At 39.9% G+C, this 23,088-nt stretch overlaps 1 protein-coding gene across 2 annotated transcripts in view; it reads left to right on the top strand.

Annotated features, from left to right (window-relative positions):
* Positions 1-23,088, top strand: part of LOC130177741 (ephrin type-A receptor 6-like) — a 170,907-nt gene that overhangs the window by 130,288 nt on the left and 17,531 nt on the right. For both annotated transcript variants that reach the window (XM_056389674.1, XM_056389675.1), the window contains exons 6-9: positions 6,632-6,756; positions 7,701-7,863; positions 11,017-11,125; positions 22,224-22,294. In XM_056389674.1, coding sequence (XP_056245649.1) covers positions 6,632-6,756; positions 7,701-7,863; positions 11,017-11,125; positions 22,224-22,294 — 468 coding nt within the window. The remainder of the gene's footprint in view (positions 1-6,631; positions 6,757-7,700; positions 7,864-11,016; positions 11,126-22,223; positions 22,295-23,088) is intronic.

Consider the following 23,088-nt stretch of genomic DNA (forward strand, 5'->3'; position numbering starts at 1 on the left):
AATTTGTCTCTTTTTTCTTTTGTAGTTACTTTCCCTACTTCTATTTTCTCAGTCTCTTCTCTCCTGCTCTTACTAAACGCTACAGAAATAGCTCCAGAGTTTCAGAAAGGTCTCATACCTTTTCTCTTTCTCTCACTCCCTCCCCATTCCCTGCTTTTGTTGCGTGACTGATGATTTTAATTACCTGTTAACTCCCTGTACTCAGCAGATACACATGATAAATGGTCCGGGTAGCTGTTGAAGCCACCATCTGGATGGGGCAAAGGAGTCTAAGGCGCTTTTCTCCACTGTCACACTAAAGACAGCCACCACAGCAGGGGAGGATTGCAGGTGTGCCAAGGGAGAACAAGAAACTGTCCCAGTTTAGATCCGGTTGACAGCTATTTAGTGTCATAGGGGTCACATCCATTTTTCCTTTCTGAGTCTGTAGGCAGCGACAATATGCTTCCAGAAAAAGAAGCCCTCGTCGCCACAGTGAGGAGAGAAATTGCTGTAGACGATGGCCAGCAAACTGCAGCACTTTATATGGAGATTGTATTGAAGGAGCTGGAGGAAGGAAAGTGAAGCTACCATTGGTACATAGTGGAAGAAGAAGAAGCATAAGCAGTAATTACCAAGGGATGCACAGGTTCCTCAAGCAAAGTGGAAGATGGACATGCAAAACCTGCACAGGAAATGGACATAAAAGTGAAGTAATTATCTGTCACCAATCGAACATGGTAGAAAAAGTTATGGATGTCAATTCAGAAGGAACTGGTCTTATACCTCAGTCACAATCAACCAAGTGACAAAGGGTCAGGCCCATGTTGGGAGTCTATGGGTCAACACCTCATCAGCATGACCATCTTGACCAGGGTTGGACACGGGCCAGAAGCTGCTCGGCTTTGGGGAACTGGTGTTATCACCAGGAATGAAAATTAATTAAATGCTACTGATGTTTAAATGTCATTTAACTGACCCACTAAAAAAAAAAAAAAAAAAAAAAAAAAAAGACTAAGAGAGGGAGAAAGAAATAGAAAAGTGCACACGTGAGTGATCAAGAGAGAGGGAGTGAAACTCAAACTTTACTTTTCTTCATGCTATAGATTGTTCGATGTAATTCTCAGTGTAATTCTCAGGTTTATCAGTGATACTGCAGACTGAAGTCTGCTGACAGTGAGGAGAAGGTGACAGCTGTCTCTTATGAGTGGAGACTCTGCTGTCAGAAAGTGGTATGAGAGTTAGTCCTGGTTTTACAGAGTACACTGTAACAACCCTTTCAGAAATAATTGCTTAAATACGTGCCGCCTCAGTGTCGTTATAAAAGCTATCCTTGCTAGAGAGGTGCTAAAATACTTTTACATTAGATTCAGCATGTGATCAAAGAAACTGCAACAGCTTGATGATGTTTGAAGAATGTATATCAAGTAGTTAATTTTAGTGCATATGCGCTTTCTTGGCAAGAGTTTCTTGAGAATATGGATACCATTATATAAAGCTAGCTGAGCTGCATCTGAAGGTCAAAAATTTGCTGTTGTATTATTTGTAAAAACAGAATTTGTGCACAGTTTGCGCGGTTTGTAGTGAGTTAGTTTTGATCTATGTATTGAAGAAAGTGACTAACTGTATTTCCCAAATTGTGAAACTATTCCTCCAAACACACACACCTTGACTGTCTAACAAAAAGGCTGGGAGAGCAGCACAGTGCAATCCTCCAGTGGATAACACAGAGGCCAGTGCTAATTAGGCAACAATTTCAATTATACTGAGCTTGATTGAGTTGAGCAGATCAGTGACTTATTTGTGTCAGATTTCACATTAACTCTCTATAATTAGACTCAGACCCAACAGTTTATTTGACCGTTGTCAGGTCTCTGTGGTGTCTGTGCTTGGAGTTCGTGGCACAGAGCAGATGACCCAGAGTGCAATGGGAACGACCTCCAGCATTAATAAAGGGTAATGATGATCGTCCTCCAAGCAGACCCCGTGTCACTTGAATTCTGTCTCGCGGTTTGTAAAAACAACACACACAAAACCACATCCACACACATGTTCACACACTGACATTAGAGATTCTATAAATGTGACATTGCTCCAACTGATTACTTGAGTTCCCAGTGGTAATGCTGGAGACAACTTCAATTCATTCATTCATTCCCTTAGTCCCTGAAGCAACTATGAAATGCCTCTGAAGCACACCACACATTTGACAATGGCAGGCAGTGCATTCAGGCAAATTGAATATTTGTATGTTTTTATAGACAATGTGAACATGTATGTGTTTGCACCTGTAAATCTCTCATCCTATTCACCACTGAAGCCGCATGATGAAGGACCAATTTCTGTCAGCTTCAAGACAAACAGAACCAGACACCTAGAAAAGAGACAGACATATCAATATGACTGTTGTAAACAAGAGCACCTGTATTGTGTGTGTGTGTGTGTGTGTTTCTCTCTCACTCTATCTCTCTATCAGCGGTGAATCAGTGGAGTGTTAGGACATCGTTTAAGCTCTCACACAGCATCAATACTGGCTCTATTGATTTTTTTAAACAGTTAATGGAAGCCTTTAGGGCAGGAAAGCTAATTAAAATCATATGCAGGTCAAGCTCATTTAAAGACTCCCCATTAGTTTATGTTGAGCTTAACCGCGCTTGACTGGAAAATCCATCCATCGGGCATCGTAATTGACTGGTGTTTCTAATGGCTTTCCAATGCTCCTGCATCTCAGAGAAACAGAGTCGGTTCCTCTGGCAGATTTCATGCTGCAGCTCTAATAACCCACATACAGAATCATTAAAGATGGCTGCCGCGTGTCCTGTGTCCTCAGAGTATCTTGTCAGTGCCTGGTGATGTGTCTCGTACTCCTGTCTTTGGAGATAAACAATGCACACCCACTCTGCACACTGAGGCGGACATAATTTGTCATGAGTCTTCAGTGATTTTATGGATAAATAAGTCCATGCTTGGGCTGGAGAAGAGTTTCTCAAGGCTAAAGCTTTAGGAGAGGAGTGATGCTAACAATAAGATAACTATTACACATATCAACTCATGTAGATGAATTTTTACTAATCACAAATTCTGATCCTAAACTTATAGCAGTAATACAAACTGAATCACATCATTACATTACATCTGGACACAACTGATATTGATCATAAGGAAGCTATTTCAATGTGACCACCTTTTTATGAATTGCACTAAATAACTTGCATCTAGATAACAAAGGATTACATTCACAATGTGAGCTATAAAACCAGTCAGAGGTTAAATTAATCTAATGAGAAATAATTATCTGATAGCATGATCAGGTGCAAAAATCCAATCAAAAGTTTGCGTCCAACAGCGGCTCTCTTTTCAACACCTCGCAGTTAGGGCTCTAGTTGCAAGAATATATTGTATATATTTTTTCTAGAGATAAAGACATATATATATATATATATATATATATATACAAAAAAGATAGCTCAATCAGAAAGAATGTGGCCTTTGTTTGATCACTCTGGGAGAGTATTTTTGAGTCTGTCTTGAGGTGTTATGTGTTCCCTTGTTTGTTTGCACAACTTGTGCGAGTGTGCATTCTGCAGTGCCTTGCGGTGGGAGGTTGATTTGAATCTGTGAGTCAGAGGGAGATTGTATTCAGGCTTTGTTTATTGTTCTCTATCAGGGGCCAATATGCTAACAGCAGATGCCAACCGTCTTGCTGTTTCTTAGTTTGATGCCTCCACTGTGTGACTCTAGCCACAAACCACGCCGCTCTACCGCCACTGTTTTACCAAGCTGGCACAAGCAGAGCAAGAAACCTTGCAACATCGTAGCTTCAGCAGAGTGGTTCATTAGCCAGAGTTAGATCAGATAAAAATCCCCCTGAGATGAATTTTCTCTCACACTGAGGACAGAAGCAGCAGAGGATACGAGCACGCTCTGAGTAAAATGGCCATATGAGGGGCTATATTTAATAATATCACCTAATAAGATGTCAGTAGCTTTGGCTTATTGTGTTGCTCGAAAAGCAAGGCTGTATTTTCTACTCCAGCTGCTCCATATTCTCTTTTTAAGATCAAAATGTGCGCACACACACACACACACACATACACACTCATATAAACCCCAACATACACATGTATGCTTACACGCACACCATGCCCTTTGAGCTTACTGATTATGCAAATATTATTAGCCATTTTCACTCACGCATGATATTACGTTGTTCTATTTTCGCTAACATTTCAGACAACCTACCAAATTTTAAATGGCTATTAAGGTATCAGTTATTAAGGAGAAGCCAAGCATTAAAATGCATTTAACGTAAAAGCGGCTGTTGCTGTAAACCAGATGCCGCACAGTGCACCTCACCCTTCTAGTCCTATTTCATCGGTCACCAAGTTTTGATCCAGTTAAATTTACTGACCTGCGTTACTGGCTGCTTGATTAACTGCGCCTAAAAGTCATTTGTAATCACAGTCACTATTAGTTCATCAAGTAAATAACGGCCAACATTTTTGTGAAGTAATATCAGAGTTCTTGTCACTTTCACAAACACATATCCACATTTTGGAGGATAATACCATGCAATACAATACAATCAAAAAGCCACTTGAGAGGATTTGAATTTGATTTCTACCCTTTTAAAACCACAGCACCATCTGCATTTTATTTAATTTAATTTATTTTTTGCATACTTACCTCTTTGTAGCTTAACCATCATCCACTGCTCTTTTTCTGCTAAACCCTGTTTAAACGTAGATGAAGGACAGTATCCTTCTGTCACAAAGCTTTTCCTAAACAGTGAAGACTCAACCTGCTCAATACAAAACTGTGTCCTTCATGTTTGAGAACACCAACAATACTGAGCACTTAATATACTGAGACTTCGTTTATTCCCACACTGAGTGAGGATGGAAATTTGGAGATGTTCTGAAAAGGAAGGAGCAGAGGACACATTAAAATTTAAAAACATGTAAACAGATAAAGCCAACAACAGATGAAGAGTTAATGGTCAAATGGTGACAGCGGCTGAGGAAAAGAGAGAACAAGTAGGAGTGGGATGACAGGAACAGAGATGTTCACTTTCACCTCCTTTTATTAGATTAGTAGCTGTAGGTCTCTCAGCACCTGGCTAACAAGCTCAAACCCCAGACAGCCCACATCTCTCATCTCATCTAACACCTGACCACTGACCCCTAACCTTAACCTCCCTAACACCCTAACCCACAAACCTTAAGCCCCCAAACTGATCCCTCGTTCTTTTCCCTGCGCACAAAGCTCCCAGGCCCAAACACCCGACCTCAGGTGAGAACTGCAAACAGCTTCCCCAGACACACTGCTGAGGAATAAATGAAAAACAAACTAGTCAGTAGTCAGTGGCATTGTTTCACTTTGAATACACATGAGAAAAGCAGGCCTACATTTAATAGCCACATAATGAGTCAGCTCTGTAACATTAGACAATATAATATATAATAATGACTCTCATGGCAGTTACATCTGCTGACCTCTCTTGGGAACTCAGTGCAATTATTTACACAGCAGAAATTCACAGAGCAAAGCTAATGCAACTCAGTCCAAGAAAAGATAGCTCCCTCAACTTATTTTCAATTTAAACCAGATCATCTTATAGGGGAGTGAATGCTTTTCACAGTGATTTTGAAATAGAGTAATTGAGAGTGAGCATGGATGTGTGATAATTATTGCTGACAAGGTGGGCAGGTGTTGATGTGAGTATTTCATTCACGTGTGTGTGTGTGTGTGTGTGTGTGTGTGTGTGTGTGTGTGTGTGTGCACATGCACACTTGTTGATAGTCACTGGTTCTCCTCATTCTGTATTCAGTGCACATTTTTATCAAACTGAGTGCTCGCTGGGGTCAGCTGGTTCTGTCTAGATCAACAACACTAAGAGTCTACTGCCAGGCTCTGTGAGGCTGTGCTCAGGCTTAATGGCAGCTAAATGTTAACATCAGCATGCATTTAACTATGAAGGTTACCATGCTGCGGGTTGGATATGGTCATCTGCTAACACTTGTCAATTGGCACAAACTATCCCTGACACCGATGGGAAGGTCATTTACAGGTATTTGGTGATGAAAGTATTGGCCATTAAAGGAGAAATACGCTGCATTTACTCACATCAAGGTGATGCATTACAATTTAATTCCATGTGATCCATTATTCATGGATGTTGTCAATAGTTGAGAACCAGGGTTTAAATAGGTTACAGGCCTCAAGTAAAACCATCTCATTAACTTCTTAACCTTCAATCACATATACAGTAAATATGCTGTTTTGCTCTTCAGTGATTCTTTAAGTAATAACAACATTTGTATCATTTTAAGACATGAAGTGAAAAGTTATACCTGGATATCTTGCTTATAACTTCATGCGTGTTTTTTTGTTGATTCTTCAATTAAAGTCTGTTGAAAAGCAGTTAGCAGTACACATTAATTGGAGGGGAATGGTGCATTCATGTGAAAAAGTTTGCTTGTTAATTAAATTCAGTATTACAGCTGATTCTTCTCCATGTGGTGTCAATATCTAACCTCATGAATTTTATTGAATATGCTCAATACTCACTAAAGATGGCTGGAGTAACTGATTCACGTGGCTAGAGTCAAGACACTGAAGCTGACATCTGTATGTTGTGTTTTCACACCAGGGCCGTCTGTGGTTGGGACGCTGAAGAAGGACTGGGCCTCTCCGAACAGCATCGCTCTCTCCTGGCAGCAACCCGAACAGACAGCGCTGCCCATCCTAGACTACGAGATCAAATATTATGAGAAGGTACAGTGACTCCTGCTTATGCTCAAGTCCAGTCTTAAACTGCAGGGCTTTACCAAGGTGTAGACGCATATGTTGGCTGAACAAACTATAATATTTGTTTTTGATCAAGGAGGATTTGTAGCAATGAATTCAGCCATGGTTTTGATATTTCAAGAGGAAAACTCGTGCATGTGTTTAAAATCCTTAGAGGTATTTCATTCATCGTCTCCTCAGACGGATGAATCAATGAATTAACAGATGTTTCCAGGTCTTTGTTGTTAAACAGGAAAATTTGGCTGCAGACCAAAAGATTTTCATGGCACAGTGATGTAGATTAAACAAGCATATAAAATACTGTTGACCTGGGATTATATCCTTCTATCCTGTTACTCATTATGTTGTCTGAATCAAGGGAAGTAGTGAGTCAAAAAGTAAGTTAATGCTTTTGACCTCAGTGTCAGTGGAGATTGTTTGTGCAGCCAAATAAGGACTGTGTCATACAGGTCTTCAATTTATAATTTTACAGTATAGTTATTGTTCGATAGGTACATTTGTAGATATACTGTACAGTTTCAATACTGATTATCAATTTAAAGTTGTTATTGTTGTTTGGAGTATAAAAACTGTGTGAGCAGTTTTTTTTCCTGGAGTTTAATGGTTCCAAAGCACAAATCCAGTCTGCAGGTACTGTCCTCTCTCTGCAGACAATGGTATCTATGCAGTAGGACTACAGTAGTTTGAGCTCTCACACACTTGTAGACAGTCCTAATTATTGGTTCTGCAATCTGCAGCTGCCATAGTGAAAGAGACGTTAATTACACACATATTGTGAGTCCAAATTGGAGGAAAGATGCAGCGCACCTTCCACGCAGGTAAACGTGGTCGTCAATGACGAGATCATTTTTGGTCAACACATGTTCTGAATTGCTGATATTATTTTGATCGTCTTCCACTCTCCCCCACAGGAACATGAGCAGCTGAGCTACTCGTCTACTCGCACCAAGGCTCCCAGTGTGATCATCTCAGGTTTAAAGCCAGCGACTTGGTACGTCTTCAGTGTTCGTACCCGCACGCCAGCTGGATACAGTTCCTACTCGCCTAAATATGAATACAAAACTACAGGAGACTGTAAGTACCTGAGACCATCTACAGATCTTGTTTGTCGTGGGGATACATCTCTCTACTGTATGAGTGAATGTGTGTATTTGTACTTCTGCTGATGGCAGTGTTTTGTGAGCAAATAAACAAGATAAGGAAAATCTTCAAGTATTTTGCTGCACCTCACCCCTGCAAACATCTAAAATGAGATCAGGACTTTGGTTTGGAGTTAAGATCATTAGGTGTACATTAGGGTAAAGGGCAAAAGAGTAGTTTTGTCTGTGCGATGGTGACTTTTGAAGGTGAAGTATGCAGAAAGCATGTGATGGCAGCAAAGAAAAACATCCTACTCTTACTGTCAGATTGGGATGAGAATGATGAAAAAGGGTCAGCCATCCATTTTTAGTGCACTTTGCATGAACAGAGCTCTCGCAGTCTAAAATCCATCAACAAACTGATGGGCTGTATCGAGGCCAGTTAAGACCTTTTCTATTGCATGACAATAATAATTTGTCATTTAAGTTGAGTAAGTGTGGTATACTCTCACACCAAAGTTTCACCTTCAACTTTTGAGTCAGGTGCAAGGGAATTAACCGTGAATGAAATCAATTACATGCCCTAAACATTATTAACATGCATGTCATTGTGTGTGTTTTGCTCATCTTCAAGACAGCCAGTATGAAAGGCACCACAGCAAATAATAAACCTGGATATGAGCCCACAAGCAGGAGCACCAACAATATGATTCCAACCAGCAACTTTCTGAAAAGATCCTGGAAAATGTGTCCGTGCAGCCACAAAATCAAACACATCACACCTCCACTGTAGATTTAATCAAAGTGAATAGAGCTCAAATGTGGGTGCTGTCTTCAGCTCACCACAACATCATCTACCTACATTACTGCTGATTCTTTTCCAACCCATACCATAGTCCTTTTGATTTCAGAATGTGTTGTTGTTACACTACAGACGACCTGTGGCTCCACTTTACCGTAGTGTGCATATAATGTATGAAAGTTAATGTGGGACCTGGCGAAGTGCCTGGTTATACAGTTAAAATTGTAGATTGATTTGATATGCAGAAACATGTGCACTATGGTGCTGAAGCATAATATTTCACTGTCAAACACATTTTGCAAGAAGCTACCAAATTCACATCATCCTTTACACAGTTCCTATGTTTGTTCATACTGTTTGCTTACTGATTGGATTTTTTAAGAATGTGAAATATTTGTGATTGCTATGGTTTAAAATATGGAACGACATCAGCACGGTCCCTTCTATTGCGTCGTTATTGAAATGCCTTCTTAATGTTTTTACATAATTATCTGTTTTCAGATTTTGTTTAAAATATTTTCTCTATGCTTGTTGCAGACATATTTTCTGTCCCTTTAAATTAAATTTAAAATTTCTATGTTTTTAAGGAAACGACTGAACTGTAGTTGAACATTAAAGTAACATTAGCTTAGCTTAAGCACTTTCAGGGGCAGTTTTTCTATCGCTCAACACCAACTAGTCTGGTGTTGAGCAATCACGAGCTAAGTTAACTATATTTTCAGTACAAACCTGTTTTCCAGTTTGAAAATAATTCAATAATTCAATTCAATCCAATTAGTTGTTAAAGAAGATTAGAAGCCCTTGTAAATCTAATGTATATATAATAGCACCACCACTTAATTTTATTCATTAACATTTGCTCTCATAGTGTAGGATTTTCTCTGCAGTATCAGTTTCACATGGGTTGCAGTAACAAAACCCTGAAAGGTCAGGATATCCGTAGCAATAGCGATTGAAAATTGAGTACAATCAACAAGGGAGTCTGACAATACAGTCTTGATGCTCAGCGTATTTTGAATCAGTGTTTTTTTTAGTGTGTGTGAGTAGTAGCTTTATTGCAAGCCTACTCATAAAATACAAAGGTCCAGCTGCCCTTTTATGTCAGGTCAGGTATTGTTGAGAGGTGATTTGGCTTCACAGTGGCCCTCTCCTTTCCAAAGCTGCAGAGCTTTGCTTTATCTGTGGATCAGACGCTGCTTGGCCAAGCCTTTGTACTGCCTGGCCTTTTATCTGAAAGAGAAAGCAGATTTGGCCCCTGTCGCTCTCTCCCTCTCCGTCAGTCTGTCTGTCCGCCTGTCAGTCAGTCCCATGCGTTCATTTTTCCAACCGTCTGTGTATCTGTCCATCACTTCTTCCTCTCTTTCTCTCTCTCTCTCTCTCTCCTGTTTGTCTTTATCTCTCCTCTGTCATTCATTTCCTCATCCCTCACTTTGCATTCCTCCTCCTGTCCTCTGTCACCCTTCTCTCTCTCTCCACACACACACACACACACACACACACACACACACACACATCCAGCACATCTGCTTAGTTAGTGATGTGTGTGAATGTGTGAAGCTGATGGCAGGGAGAAATGACTTGTGTGATCTGGCCACCGCCACTTTCACTCTCCCTCCTGCTGAGTGATCTGTAATTACTTCTATCCAGCCACACAACACACACTCACGCATACACACACGCACATCTCCCCCCACACACATACTGTACAGTATAAACCCACATGCGCCTCATTCATTGGGCCAGCGACCACGCACCCTGATCTTCAATTCATATTCATTAAGCACAAAATATTATAGAAATAAGCTTGGTAATAGCAATCATCTTTCAATTATCTGGGATTCGTTAGCCTTGTGACAAGACACAGAAAAGGGAAAATCATGAATATCAAATGGGACCAATTTAACCAAATGATCATGGACTAAATCACAATTTCATGAATGAATAATATTAATTAAACAGAAGCAGGCATATGAATCATTCCAGTACGAAAGCTGACGGAGGGTTTTTTGCATGACAAAGAGCTGATCAAACATCTTTCTGTGATATCTGCCTATCAAGAGAGCGCACATGGTCTGTGTCTGGTGCACCGCTGGAGAGGAATGTTTAAAATGATGCTGAATGAAAATTTTTCTCTTTCTTCTCATCTCATTTCTTCTCATCTCATTTCCCTCTTTTTCTTTCCTCACCACTTTTATCAACCTTATACCTGCTCTTTACATTCAACTTCTCATACTTTCCATTGCACCCTCTGGTCTCTCTTCTTCTTTGCCTTTTCCCTTCCCCCGCATCTTCCTCCTGTCATCCCAATTTCTTTCTGACCATCGCCTATTTCTCCGCCACCATCAGCATCGGACATGGCTTCTGATCAAGGCCAGGTGTTGGTCATCGTCACGGCAGCGGTTGGTGGCTTTACCCTCCTCATCATCCTCACCCTCTTCCTCCTCATCACTGGAAGGTAAGATGGCTGCACTTCCATTTGTGCACCATGAATATTTCACTGTGTGGTTTGAACTGATCTACCATCTTGCCAATATATTAAGCTGAAACTTAACTTTAAAAATCAGCCAGTCAGTGATGCCAACTGTGGGTTGAGTTTTTCTGTGATGTCCCATGATGGCCTAAAATGAGGCTTCTACATCCTGACAAGAACAGAGAGAAATACTGAACACTGGCAGCTCGATTAAAAAAAAAAAAAAAAAAAAAATGTTCCAACCTCAGTCAGTTTTTATTCATTTCAGACTTTGACAGACTTTGCTGTGTTTTTTACTTGTGATAAATAAATTATAAAAAATATCTGACTGACACCCCATGTGTCATTTTTGAGGGAATGGACAAATAATGACCTTATAATGACCTTTTCTCATTTTATTTGAAGGACCACTATAATACATCCAGCCATACATTTTAAATATATGGCTGATTAGACCTCTCCAGCACAGCTTGGGTATACACAGCAGTTTTCTTTCACTCGCTCTCTTAGTTGCACCTGTCAGGGCAGAGCAATTTCTAAGTCTTAGCAGTCTGAGGTGTTTTGTTAACCTAAGGTAATTTTCTGTCTTAGCTCAGCCACCTTTAGCCAGGGAAGAGGTCTAATCAGCCAGAATAACTCCATAACCTTTGTGGGTGTGCTGGGCCTTAATTGGTCTGAATGTCCCCAAGATGTCAGCGAAGTTCAACTAAATACACTTTGTGTGAACAAGACCAACTCAAAATATGGATAGAACAAGACTCAGGCGACATAGTTAGAAAAATGAGGAGCATTTCACTTCTTGTGAAAGTCAACTTTGACCAACTTCAGAAGCAAATAACTTCTTCTCCTTGGCTTGCTCCACTTGCCTCAAATGATCTGTCGCCTCTACACCTGTGTTTTTCCTGCTGAGTCAATCGTTACAGATATTTCAGTGAAAAAAAGCCATTTTGTTTGGTGCAACAACTTCATGTTCCTTCCAAAAACTCCTCCAAACTAGATGAGTATATACTGTAGGTTGCTTGCCCCTAACCTCGGATACGACCCAAAAGGGAGACAGGCGTACCAGACCTTCATTAGGCACAAAAACTATTTGGTTAGGTTTAAAAAAAGATTGTACTTTGGGTTAATATAAGTAATAATAATAATATAAGTACTTGCTCAAGGTTAGAGGACCTTCGTTGTTACAATAACAAAAATCTGGTTAAGGTTGTGGTAAGATCGTGGATGAAAGAAATACTGTTGATTATCATTTTCACACAACAACCAGCGCTCTCCTGTGTGAAACTGCTGCTTTTGTCACCCCAACCTCCTCCTAAGATGGTCACTCTTTATTTATATTTATCATCTGACTTCCTCCTTTTGCTACCACCATAATTACTACGGCTGCTAGAGGTCGCCTAATAATAACACGTAACTGTGGGTCATACTAGGGAGCTTGTTTTTTTTCCACGAGGACAGTCTCATTCCTTCCTGCATCGACCATATAAGCTTCATACTCATCGGCTGGGTGTTCATTATTTCCTCTAGGGCATTGGCACAAACCCTTCCACTACAGAACACCGTATTACATTTTGCTTCAACAATTGCCTTTGGACTCAGGACATCATTAATAGCTAGAGATGGGAAGTGTGTTGAGGAAGTGCAGCCTGGTATGAGGTTTGCACAGGTGTCATATTTGGATCTGTGAACTCATAGAAATGTTGAGAGCATAAATGAGTGTGTATGAAAGTTTTAGTGTTACATTTAGACTCAAAATAATTCATCATTTTACCCTAAACAAGCCACAAGTACACAGACACAATGTTTATGTATAATGGAGGAGGTTGACACACATTAACAGAAATATTCAGAGACTCAAAGCAAGATAGATTAGCATAAATTGAAAGATTCAAAGCAACAGTCTGCCCTGACACTGAAGACACACACTCAAAACACATGCCCACATAGACCCGCGCGCGCATGCACACACACACACACACACACACACGCGCACGCACACGCACACACACACACACACACACACACACACACACACACACACACACACAGCCCGTCTGTTTTTGTGTTCCTAGATGTGTGTGTAGGTGTTTGACTCTGCAAGAAAGAAATCAACAACATGGGGGCAAGAAAGAGATTAGACTTTGCTTTAGAAGTGTGCAGTTTGAAAACTAAATAATTTGACATTTCACCATGAAGATACTGAATAGAAACTAAGTGGAGCTGCTCACAAGCACAAACAGAAATATTCAGCACCACAAATCCATCGACTGTTTCACAGAATACCCATCCTGTTCTTTTAGCAATTTACGAGGTCATGTGTTGAAATGTAGAGAATAACGCAACTATCATCACTATGATAACCTGTTAAGACAATAATATAAATGTATGGTTGAATTCAGCAATAGAATGGACTCTGAGCACAATGCTGATGCTTCAGGTTTTTCTCTTTTGGTGACATATATGGTAAAACACAACATTTAGAAAATATGTTCATAGTATGTGTCCTTTCATCCCTAGATCTTTGAAAGGACATTTTGAAAATTGTATTTGGGTTTATAGAATCATTTGTCATTTTGGCAAGTACCAAAGGTAGAAAACACACTCAAGAAATATAGCCTTGTTAAAGATGAGGTGGGAGACAAGCTCCATAGCTGCGTGCGATAGTCTGAAACTCCAGTCAGTCAAGCCCAGACACTTTCAATATCTCTTTTTCAGATGGTGACATTCTTAATCTTAATATTTTATACATTCTAATACAAGTAAGACTCACATTATTGCGATTATTACAGACAGCACAGTGTCTGTGGAAGAAATATCTTTCATTCAGGGTTTTCTCAGTCACATCAACACAGTTTGAAGGACACATTTTCCATTTTGTTTCTCTATCAGCTCCACGAGGAAGTGGACACATTATTATCAAACAGTCAAGCCAGTGTGAAGCAAAGTTTGCCCGTCGTGTTGGGCGCACTCCACATATCAGCAGTCAACTGAGATCTTTATGCATTTGAGGGAGTACTGCAGATATGATTAGTGTGCTTGATTGCACATTCTGCTGAGTTTACTAGGGTACACGTGATTTGCAAAGGTCAGATTTGCATAAAAATTCTCTCTCTCTCTCTCTCTCTCTCTCTCTCTCTGAAAACGTGTGCAAACATTGCAGGTGTATTTAAAAGAAATGATCTTTATTTGACAGAAATAATGCATGTCAGAGAGTGTGATGATAGATTATAGAAAAGATTGTGATAAAGCGAACACCAAAAATGACTGATATCCTAAAAATATGGATCCATTTGCCATTTGCTAGAGAACAAACCTAAAAATGAAGAAGAATGAGGTTCAACAAAACATATAGGAAGACATGTCAGTCAACCCTGGTTTGGACACATCCTTACAGTCCTGATATAACAAAATGAATGAAAACGTGTGTTGGGTTTACAGTTTCTTTTTGTTTTTTTCAGATTAGGTGAAAACCAGACACTGTATGTGAACACTCAAGGGGACCCAACAGCGCTTTGTGTGAATATTTACAACAACTAGGTAACATGATGAAACTCCATGTTTGAATGGGACTTGACACAAGACTTGCCCTTGGCAGAACAGTGGTCTAAAAGCTTGTGTGGAACTGAAGCCGTTTACATCCCGCTGAGAGCTTTGAGTTTTGATACGCAGTTTTAAATTATGTTGTTTTAAATTTAATCTGAAGGACTATGGAATGAGTAGCCTTCAGTAATGGATGCATGCTGGTACACTTGATATTTATTGACTGTTATTTCCTAAAGCCCTGGTTATATTTACATTTACATACATTTAACGTGATGTCATAGGATTACGATTAAATAGCTTTTTTGCGAGTCATTTAGCGCCATGCAGTCCCTTGTGTCATTTAACACCATTTTGGCTGGGGTTAGGGGAAGTGTAAGGGAGAGTTTTAGAGGTTAGTCAGTAGAGAAATGCAAAAAAAAAAATGCATTGTGACAACACACAAAATGGCTTAGGTAATTGTTGTTTTATCCATATGCCATTTGGTGAGACAAGATTACACAGCAAAATAAATAGAGCTTTTTCCTGACATACTACACAGTAGGACTGACTAGAGCTCGTTGCCAGCTGGTTAGCATGTTAGCTCTTAGTTCACCCACTAACCCTACGAGTGTTCCCTATGTCTGCAAGCTTCTATCACCTCTGTGTCTTATGTAGTAAATATCAGTGGATCACCTGGTTTCAGCAAGAGACAACACAACAGATATATTTGAATTAATAAAAAATTATAAAAGTTTGTCACAATTGGATTTCAACTGTGGCCTAAGCAGATTTTTTTTTTTTTAAATGTTACATTCAGCATTTCAACATAATCATTTTCTTTATTAACTTTATGCAGTCACTGGTTTGTACCCATTGAATTCTGGTCTAGAATAAGAATGATACAATCCCAGGTGCTGGTTGCAGAAAGCGCAAATTAAATGAACACAGCACTAACTTGCATTTTCAGAAATGTGACCCCCTGTTCCACTGGTGGCAACATTTAGTGCCCGTTGGAGAAACTGCAGCTTAAAACTTGCATGTTCATTTCAGATATCAACTCTGCTGGTTGCCATGGAATTTCATTTTCACAACTGACCTGCACAGATGTATCAGACGAGGTGCACCATTTCATAGTGAAAGCCTTTATTGTTGGCAAGATTGTTATGTCGAAGGAATTTTAAGTCCATCAACTTTACAAAAAAGGAAAGAAAAAAAAACTGTCAGCTGCAGTTTTATAGCAGGGATTTATGATGTGATTTCAGTATGTGTAGGAGGGTCTCTGTTCCTAATTTTTTTATTAAAAACTCATACACACACCAGGTGCAAGAGCTAAAGCAAGCTCTTCAGTCTTTTTGCGTGCTAGCACGAGAGGGGCCGTTTCATACCTGTATCAAGCTAAAAGCAGTCGTAGCAGTAGTTGGAGTGTTTTTTGACTTTATCAAAGTCTGTCATATCTGCAATCCCTCTGCCCTGTGTGGGAGGGACTTTCACTCTCTTTGAGTTTGAAAAAGCTGCAAATGTACTTGAGCTGCCGGAGAAAGATTAGAGCTTTCTGTGACATACTTCTCATAGGTTGTACAACACAAGTGAGGATATAAGAGGAGCTGCTGTACGAGGACTTTTAACACCTGGCTGCCCTAAAAGCTTCCAAAATTTACATCTGTTTGCATTTGCTTGTGCTGAATTTGAAGAGTGAAAACTTCTACAGGAGGAAAGCTGCCACGATTGTGCAGGTGTAGCTTAGCTGAAGTTGAGTTTTACTGTATATGTTCTCTTTATCCTCGAATTGTCTGTCAGTCACTGCAACTCTTTTGTATCATTTTCTTCTTATTTCTTTAATCTCATCTTTCTTTTGTGCTCTCTGTAGCGTCTGTAGCCGAGATGTGTCATTGAGAGCTGACTGTGAGGGGTGTTAGGGCAAGAGAGGAGTGGTTTGCATTACACCGATGCTTTGATTAGGGCTGTGGGTGAGGTTGTTTTACTGAGGTGTGTGGGTTTGAAAAGTATTTGTGAATATGTGTGTGAATATGCACGGAAACAATGCTCAGCAGCCCAGAGAGCAGTGGAAGAAGCCAAGGTCTTTGTGTGTGATAAATGTCTTTGTGTGTGTCTGTGTGTGCGGGCTCTTTTCAGCATGAAAGCCAGTGAGACAGAGGGATAGGCGGATAAAGGGGATCAGAGGATAGGACTGGAAAAGACTGATAAAGGCACATGCCACCATTTCTTTAATGAACAGCTTGACCCCATCAGCACAGGTCAACAGTAGCTTTCCAAATCCCCTTCTTGTCCTCTCTGCCAGTGTTACTCGCCATGTTATCTGCTCTGTCTATCAGTGTCCAGGATCCCACAGACTTCACCCAGCCGAAGCCCCAATCTTGCAACCTGTGGCTCACAGCCCTCTGACACCTGCTCTAATCTGGCAACCTGGATTATGTTAAATCTTCAAAAAGAAGGAGGCTCACATGTGATCACATGAACCCGTACACACTCATAGCAAGCAAGCATTTACAGACACACTGTCTCCACTAGTACATTTTGGTATTGCTCCTGGTGATGAACTCTCAGATTTCCTGATCTTGCAGTTTTAGGCTCTTTGGATGTTTAGAGGCTTATACATCATGCAGTAGCATCGTGGAGGCGTCTGATCCGTCTCAAATTCATTCTGCAGCAGGACACCGAGCCCAAACACACACACACACAGACATGAAGAACTGTCTTCAGCAACAAGAAGAACAAAGAGTCTGCAACAGATGTTATGGCCTCTTCAGAGCCCTGACTTTTTATCCAATATGAATATGCACTCACTGAACACTTTGTACACCTGCTTATTCATGCTATTGTCAGCCAATCATGTGGCAGCAGTGCAGTGCATAAATATGCAGATACAGGTCAGGAGCTTCAGTTGATGTTCACATCAGACAACATCAGAATGAGGAAAAAATGTGATCTCAGTGACATGATTGTTGGTGCCAGACAGGCTGGTTTGAGTGTTTCTGAAACTGCTGAGAGGCTGGTGGCCAGACTGGTTGGATCTGACAGAGAGGCTACGGCTAATGCAGATAACCACTCTTTATAACTGTGGTGAGCAGTACGACATCTCAGAATGCAAAACACCTTGAACCTTGAAGTGAATGGACTACAGCAGCAGCCAAGAATAGATATCTGAGGCTGCAGTGGGCTAAGCCACACAAAACTGGACATTTCAAGGCTGGAAAAACATAACCAGATCTGATTAATCTGGAGTTCTGGTAGGGTGGTAGGGTCAGAACTTGGTGTCAATAGCATGGATCCATGGACCCAACCTGTCTTGTGTCAACAGTCCAGGCTGGTGGTGGTGGTCTATGGTCATGAATTTACCATCTTCTAATGGCTACTTCCAGCATGAAAATGCACAATGTCACAAAGTAAAAGTGGTCTTGACTGATTTCATGAACATGACAATGAGTTTAGTGAACTTCACTGACCCTCCCAGTCATCACATCTGAATCCATATCACACAAAATCATTATGATTCAGTGCTGCAGGTTTATCCACTGAAATTATATTAGCCTGCAAATTGTTTTGTTTGTTTGTTTGTATTTTTTGATCCAACTTTACAATTTCCTTCGATCTCGTGTTGTGTTTCAGTGAACTGTTTGTGTTGTGTAGATTAGACTGCGACGGACAGATTTCAGTGGTGGAACAGTGAGCGCACAGAGTAGAAAATGGGCCTCTCTTATTTTTTTGTTATATAATACACTAAAGCTGTGAGCAATACAAGTGTCATCCTTAAGCAACAGAAACAGGTTTCCACAAAACTGTGAAACTGTTCCTTCACATTTTCTGATTGTTGTTGTTTTTAAGGAAAAGGCCAGATTGGAAATATGGCATTTTGTTGGTTATATTTTTTGTTTAGAAATGACTTATCTTTTTTCTCATTCAGAGAGTATGTCATCTTTGCACTATAGGTATTTTATGTGAGGAATGTGTTGTGTAATATACGCCACATCCTTAGGCACATTAGTTGGAGCTTATGTTTAGTAGTGGTGGCTGTATATGGTCTTGTGGCAGTGACAGTTTTGTCTTCATTCTTTTAAGATGTCTGTGTGCATTTACTCTATCTCCTAGATATTAATCAGAATATTGGGAGTAGGGGGGTGTAGGGGATGTAGAGTGGTGCATGAAGCTAAATTGTTTTGAATTGTAATCCATAATTCAGTATTGAAAATAATGGTTGATAGTAACAATTGATGCTTTAGAAGTAATATTTATATTTTACACTCAAACCAGAACCAAACTAGCAATAAATATGTCAATATCATCATGTCCTGTGGGACCAAGCTGCAAACCTCTGTCCCTCAGCTCCACTGGCTCTCCAGGAGGGAGATAGCATCACTCATCCAGACCACAGTGCTGGGGGAGAGGCGCACTTGTCTGCAGCAGTGACAGTGAGGAGAGGATTCTCCTGAAGTGACAGTGTGACTATGTGAGATCTCTGTTTCTGTCTCTGCTCTGGCACTGTTGGGGGTTTGGGTCAAGTCTCTGGGCTCTGCTCTTCTACTTGCTGCCACTCTTTTAAAGTCCCTTTCAGACATGCTCTTTATTGCGTGCTGTAAATGTGTTGGTAATTTAACACGTCAGTCTCGTGTTAGAATAAATGCCAGCTTTTCTTGTCCATAAAAGTCAGGACAGCGGCCTGTCTAGGAAGCACTTTACATTTCTGTCACGCGTCCAACACAGCTAAAGTTTGAATTAAACACTGTCAAGTTGACGGAAAGGCTACAGAAACAAGAGGCATAAATACACAGAGGTATAGAAAGCGTGTCCTTTTCTCATTCTTAAGAGCACTCATCTCTTATGTGTACAACATCAGTTTAACAACGAAAAACATGTGAATGAGCTGCTTTTAAGTGGTTGAGGAGTTTTTTGTTTTTAATTCAATACCAGCATTATTATATGAAAACAAACTATGTAGAGCGTATGAGTAAACAGGGATTCACAAAAAAAATACAGCCTTGAGTTGTGTCATTTTTAACTGTGCTCGGTCTCTGTGGGACTGTATGAAACAGGTCTCATAATTCTATATTCTATCTAATAAATTATGAAATATGAGAAAATGTATTAGGGGATCCTCTGGGGAGAAGTAGGAGCGAGCATCCCTCGTGCACGCGGTCATTAATTAAGCCCTCTACTGCAAAATAAATTTTAAAATTCATCAGTGATACCTCCTGAGTCAGAACCGAGAGCACCTGTCTACCTTCATCATTATTTTCCATCTCGCTGCTCCTCTCCAGCAGTGCCACCTCTATCTCTCAGATACCAGGCACCAAATACTTTGCGAGCAACGCAGGTTCATTTGTTAACAGTCCTCCATTACTAAACATTTAGGTGATGCTGAATCATGTTTGAACATCAGACCAGATGTTTGACTTTTAATGGGTGAGTTCACCAAAATTATATATAATGAAAAAATACATCTCACTTTAACCATAACTGATGCCTTACCACGCAGAGTGTTTGTATTTATTTCATTACAAATGTTGGTGAGGTTCAGAGCCTTTGGGATTGCACTAGTACTGCAGCAGGGTTTTCACAGGCAAACACACTGAAAGCTGATTGAGTTGTAACCTCGTATTAGTCCTTGTCCAACTGTGAAAAACTGTAGATCAGTATGGAAGAATTACAATTTTGGGTTTTTCTTTTCTTTAAGTTGTGCCTTACTTTTCATTATGAAGTTCTAGTGTCACCATGATGAGGCTATATCAGGTAGGAAAACTGAAAATGAGAGACCAAGGGTCAAAATTGTAATTAAATTTCTACTTTAATGACTCAAATTTTTGTCATAGCTTGATGCTTTAAATTATTTGAAAAAGAACAGCGACTGTAGAGAAGGAAATTATTTTTGCCTGTTACCAGGATGCTCATGAAAGTTCTGAGAGTCCTGACAGGGGATTTAATCTGAGATGACAAGCTCATACATGTCACTGACTTCCATATAGTCCACTGGGTTATTACACTACTGCTGCTTTACTGCAGCACTGTTATACTGAAGATGTAACTCTCTCACTCACATACAAGAGGGACATAATATTAGTTTTTCACCTTTTATCACAGCAACAACCATAATGATGGCAGATGAGAAAAGTTCACATGGATTTCTTTTGGAAAGGTCATATGAGTCATGTAATGACTTAGTTTGTTATTAATGTATGTGGACTTGTTGTTTTTTAGTTTCTGCTGCTATTGCTCCATGTGTCAGTATTTATCTGTGTCTAGTTGGGTTTCTATCCAAGTTCCTCTTTCTTTTTTACATATTCTGTTGAATCGTAAGTAAGTAAATAAGTAAGTGAACTGCATTAAATATGACTAAACACTAACAGTAGTGATTATATTATAGATGCAACACTCACCAGTACTTTTTGACTACAGTATTTTGATTGGGCAGTAATGTGTTTGAGCTGTGTGTCAGACCATGTCCATACACTGTACTTTGCCATGATTGTGATTCTGGAAGGTTATATTTTATATTTCTCTTCTTTTTTGATTTCAGAGTAACATCCAAGCATTTGGATAAATTCCTCTGTGGTCTTTTGCAGATGCTGTCGTCTAATCTCACAGCTTTTCAGACTTTCTTGGTAGACAGGCTTTTTATCAGTCATTGGCTGTCTCCCGGTCTCTCGGTGCCCAGATAAACTCTCACACAAACACACACTCGCACACACAGGGGGGAGTTTTTGCATTAGTGCGTGCTACTGTACCTCCCTTCTGTAGTTGCGTGTTGGTGTTTCATTCTCTGAGTGTCTGTTCCTTTAAGTTACATGAACTCATTGACCCAGAGCTTTTGACCTGTTTTGTCAAGAATTTTGAGTGTGTGTGTGTGTGTCTGCACACATGTACTGTATCTCTGTTTTATAATTTGTTTAGCTCCAGGAAAGACTCAAGGCAAGGATGTCACTGCCTGTGAATATTTTTCTTCAAATGAGAAGTTCCAATCAGTAAACCTTATGAAACGGTTCTGTTTTATTCTGTTCCAGTTGTTAATAGTATAGGCAGTAGTTTTATCTGTTTTACCGGAAAATTTCACTTTCATGAAGTGTGTTTCTATGAAAACGGATGGTAACTTTAATAGACCAACTAGCCTCTGAGAAATGACTGAACCACTTTTTCTTTCTATGCTGAACATCCGGTTCATTTCTGGCTCACTCATTTCTCTCTCTTTTTCTACCATGTTATTTTTTGCTCTAAAATCATCTCTCAGAAACTCCCCTTGGCACCACATATATGAACCTTTGAGTCCGTTCATTTAAGCTCCGGGTGCCACTATTCAAGCGTCAAACCAGCACATTTTGAGTGTGAGTTTGTTAAAATGGCACATATAATATGCAAATAGGTGTGTGCAAAAGTGTCAAAAGAAACACAAAGATAAGTCGCTATAAGTTCTCCTGACAAATCTTTAATTTTCACCTTTAACTGCAAAAACCTATGACACACATACATACACACACACACCTGCCTTTCTGTAGAAACCGTAATTCCAGGCAATATTACTGCATGTTTTTTAACTCTGTCGTTTGTTTTGCAGGTGTCAGTGGTACTTCAAGGCCAAGATGACCTCGGAGGAGAAAAGAAGGACCAGTTATCAGAATGGACATAGTGAGTCAGATTAGTCTCCCTCTCTTTTCTCTGTTGTTCTGGGTGTTTTGTTTAGTTTTTTCTCTCAATGGTTTTGGCATTTTCACAAGTTTCGCGTTGCAAAAAGACTGAGTCAAGGATAATCAATTTCCATATTTATGATAATGATGGTTGGGGAAGTCTGTTCAGTCTAATTTTAATGGAATTTCAAATCTGTTTGGAACACTACATAACATTAGTGTTGAACATTACCTTTGCCAGAACGTAGAACCATTTGTCGAGAACGTGCCAGGTTTTCTTTTCTGTGGTTTGTTTTTGCCAGTAAACAAGGCCGAGACGAGAAGAGAGCGATTCTGTTAGCCACAGTTAGCGGCTAACAGAATAGCCACCTGCTTTTCTGTTTGCATTCAACGTAGTGTGCTTTATGGATCATTTCCCATGTGTTTCTGTGCCTAGGCATATTTGAGTTCTGCACAGGAATGACAAACCCCGCCGCAAGCTTTTACAGAATGCAAATATATTGACTTGCTAGTGAGAAAAGAAGTCACAGAGAAATCAACAGAGTAAAATTCTGTAAACTGCCATGCTTCTTCATCTTTCTGTCTACCGCTCCTTTCGTTCTACATGAGTAGTTTTTTGGGAGGTTTTTTTTGTTTGTTTTTTGTTTGCTTGTTTTTTTTTTCTTGTTCCCTGAGCTGTTTGCTTTTGCACTCTTGTAAATTTTTTGTCTCTTTTGCCTGTTGTTTTGTCTTGCAATACCCAACTTCTCATTCCTGACATGGAAAAACAAATTCAAATGAGAGCTGTTAGGTGAA

This window comes from Seriola aureovittata, chromosome 11 (assembly GCF_021018895.1).
Source record: "Seriola aureovittata isolate HTS-2021-v1 ecotype China chromosome 11, ASM2101889v1, whole genome shotgun sequence".
NCBI lineage: Eukaryota > Metazoa > Chordata > Actinopteri > Carangiformes > Carangidae > Seriola > Seriola aureovittata.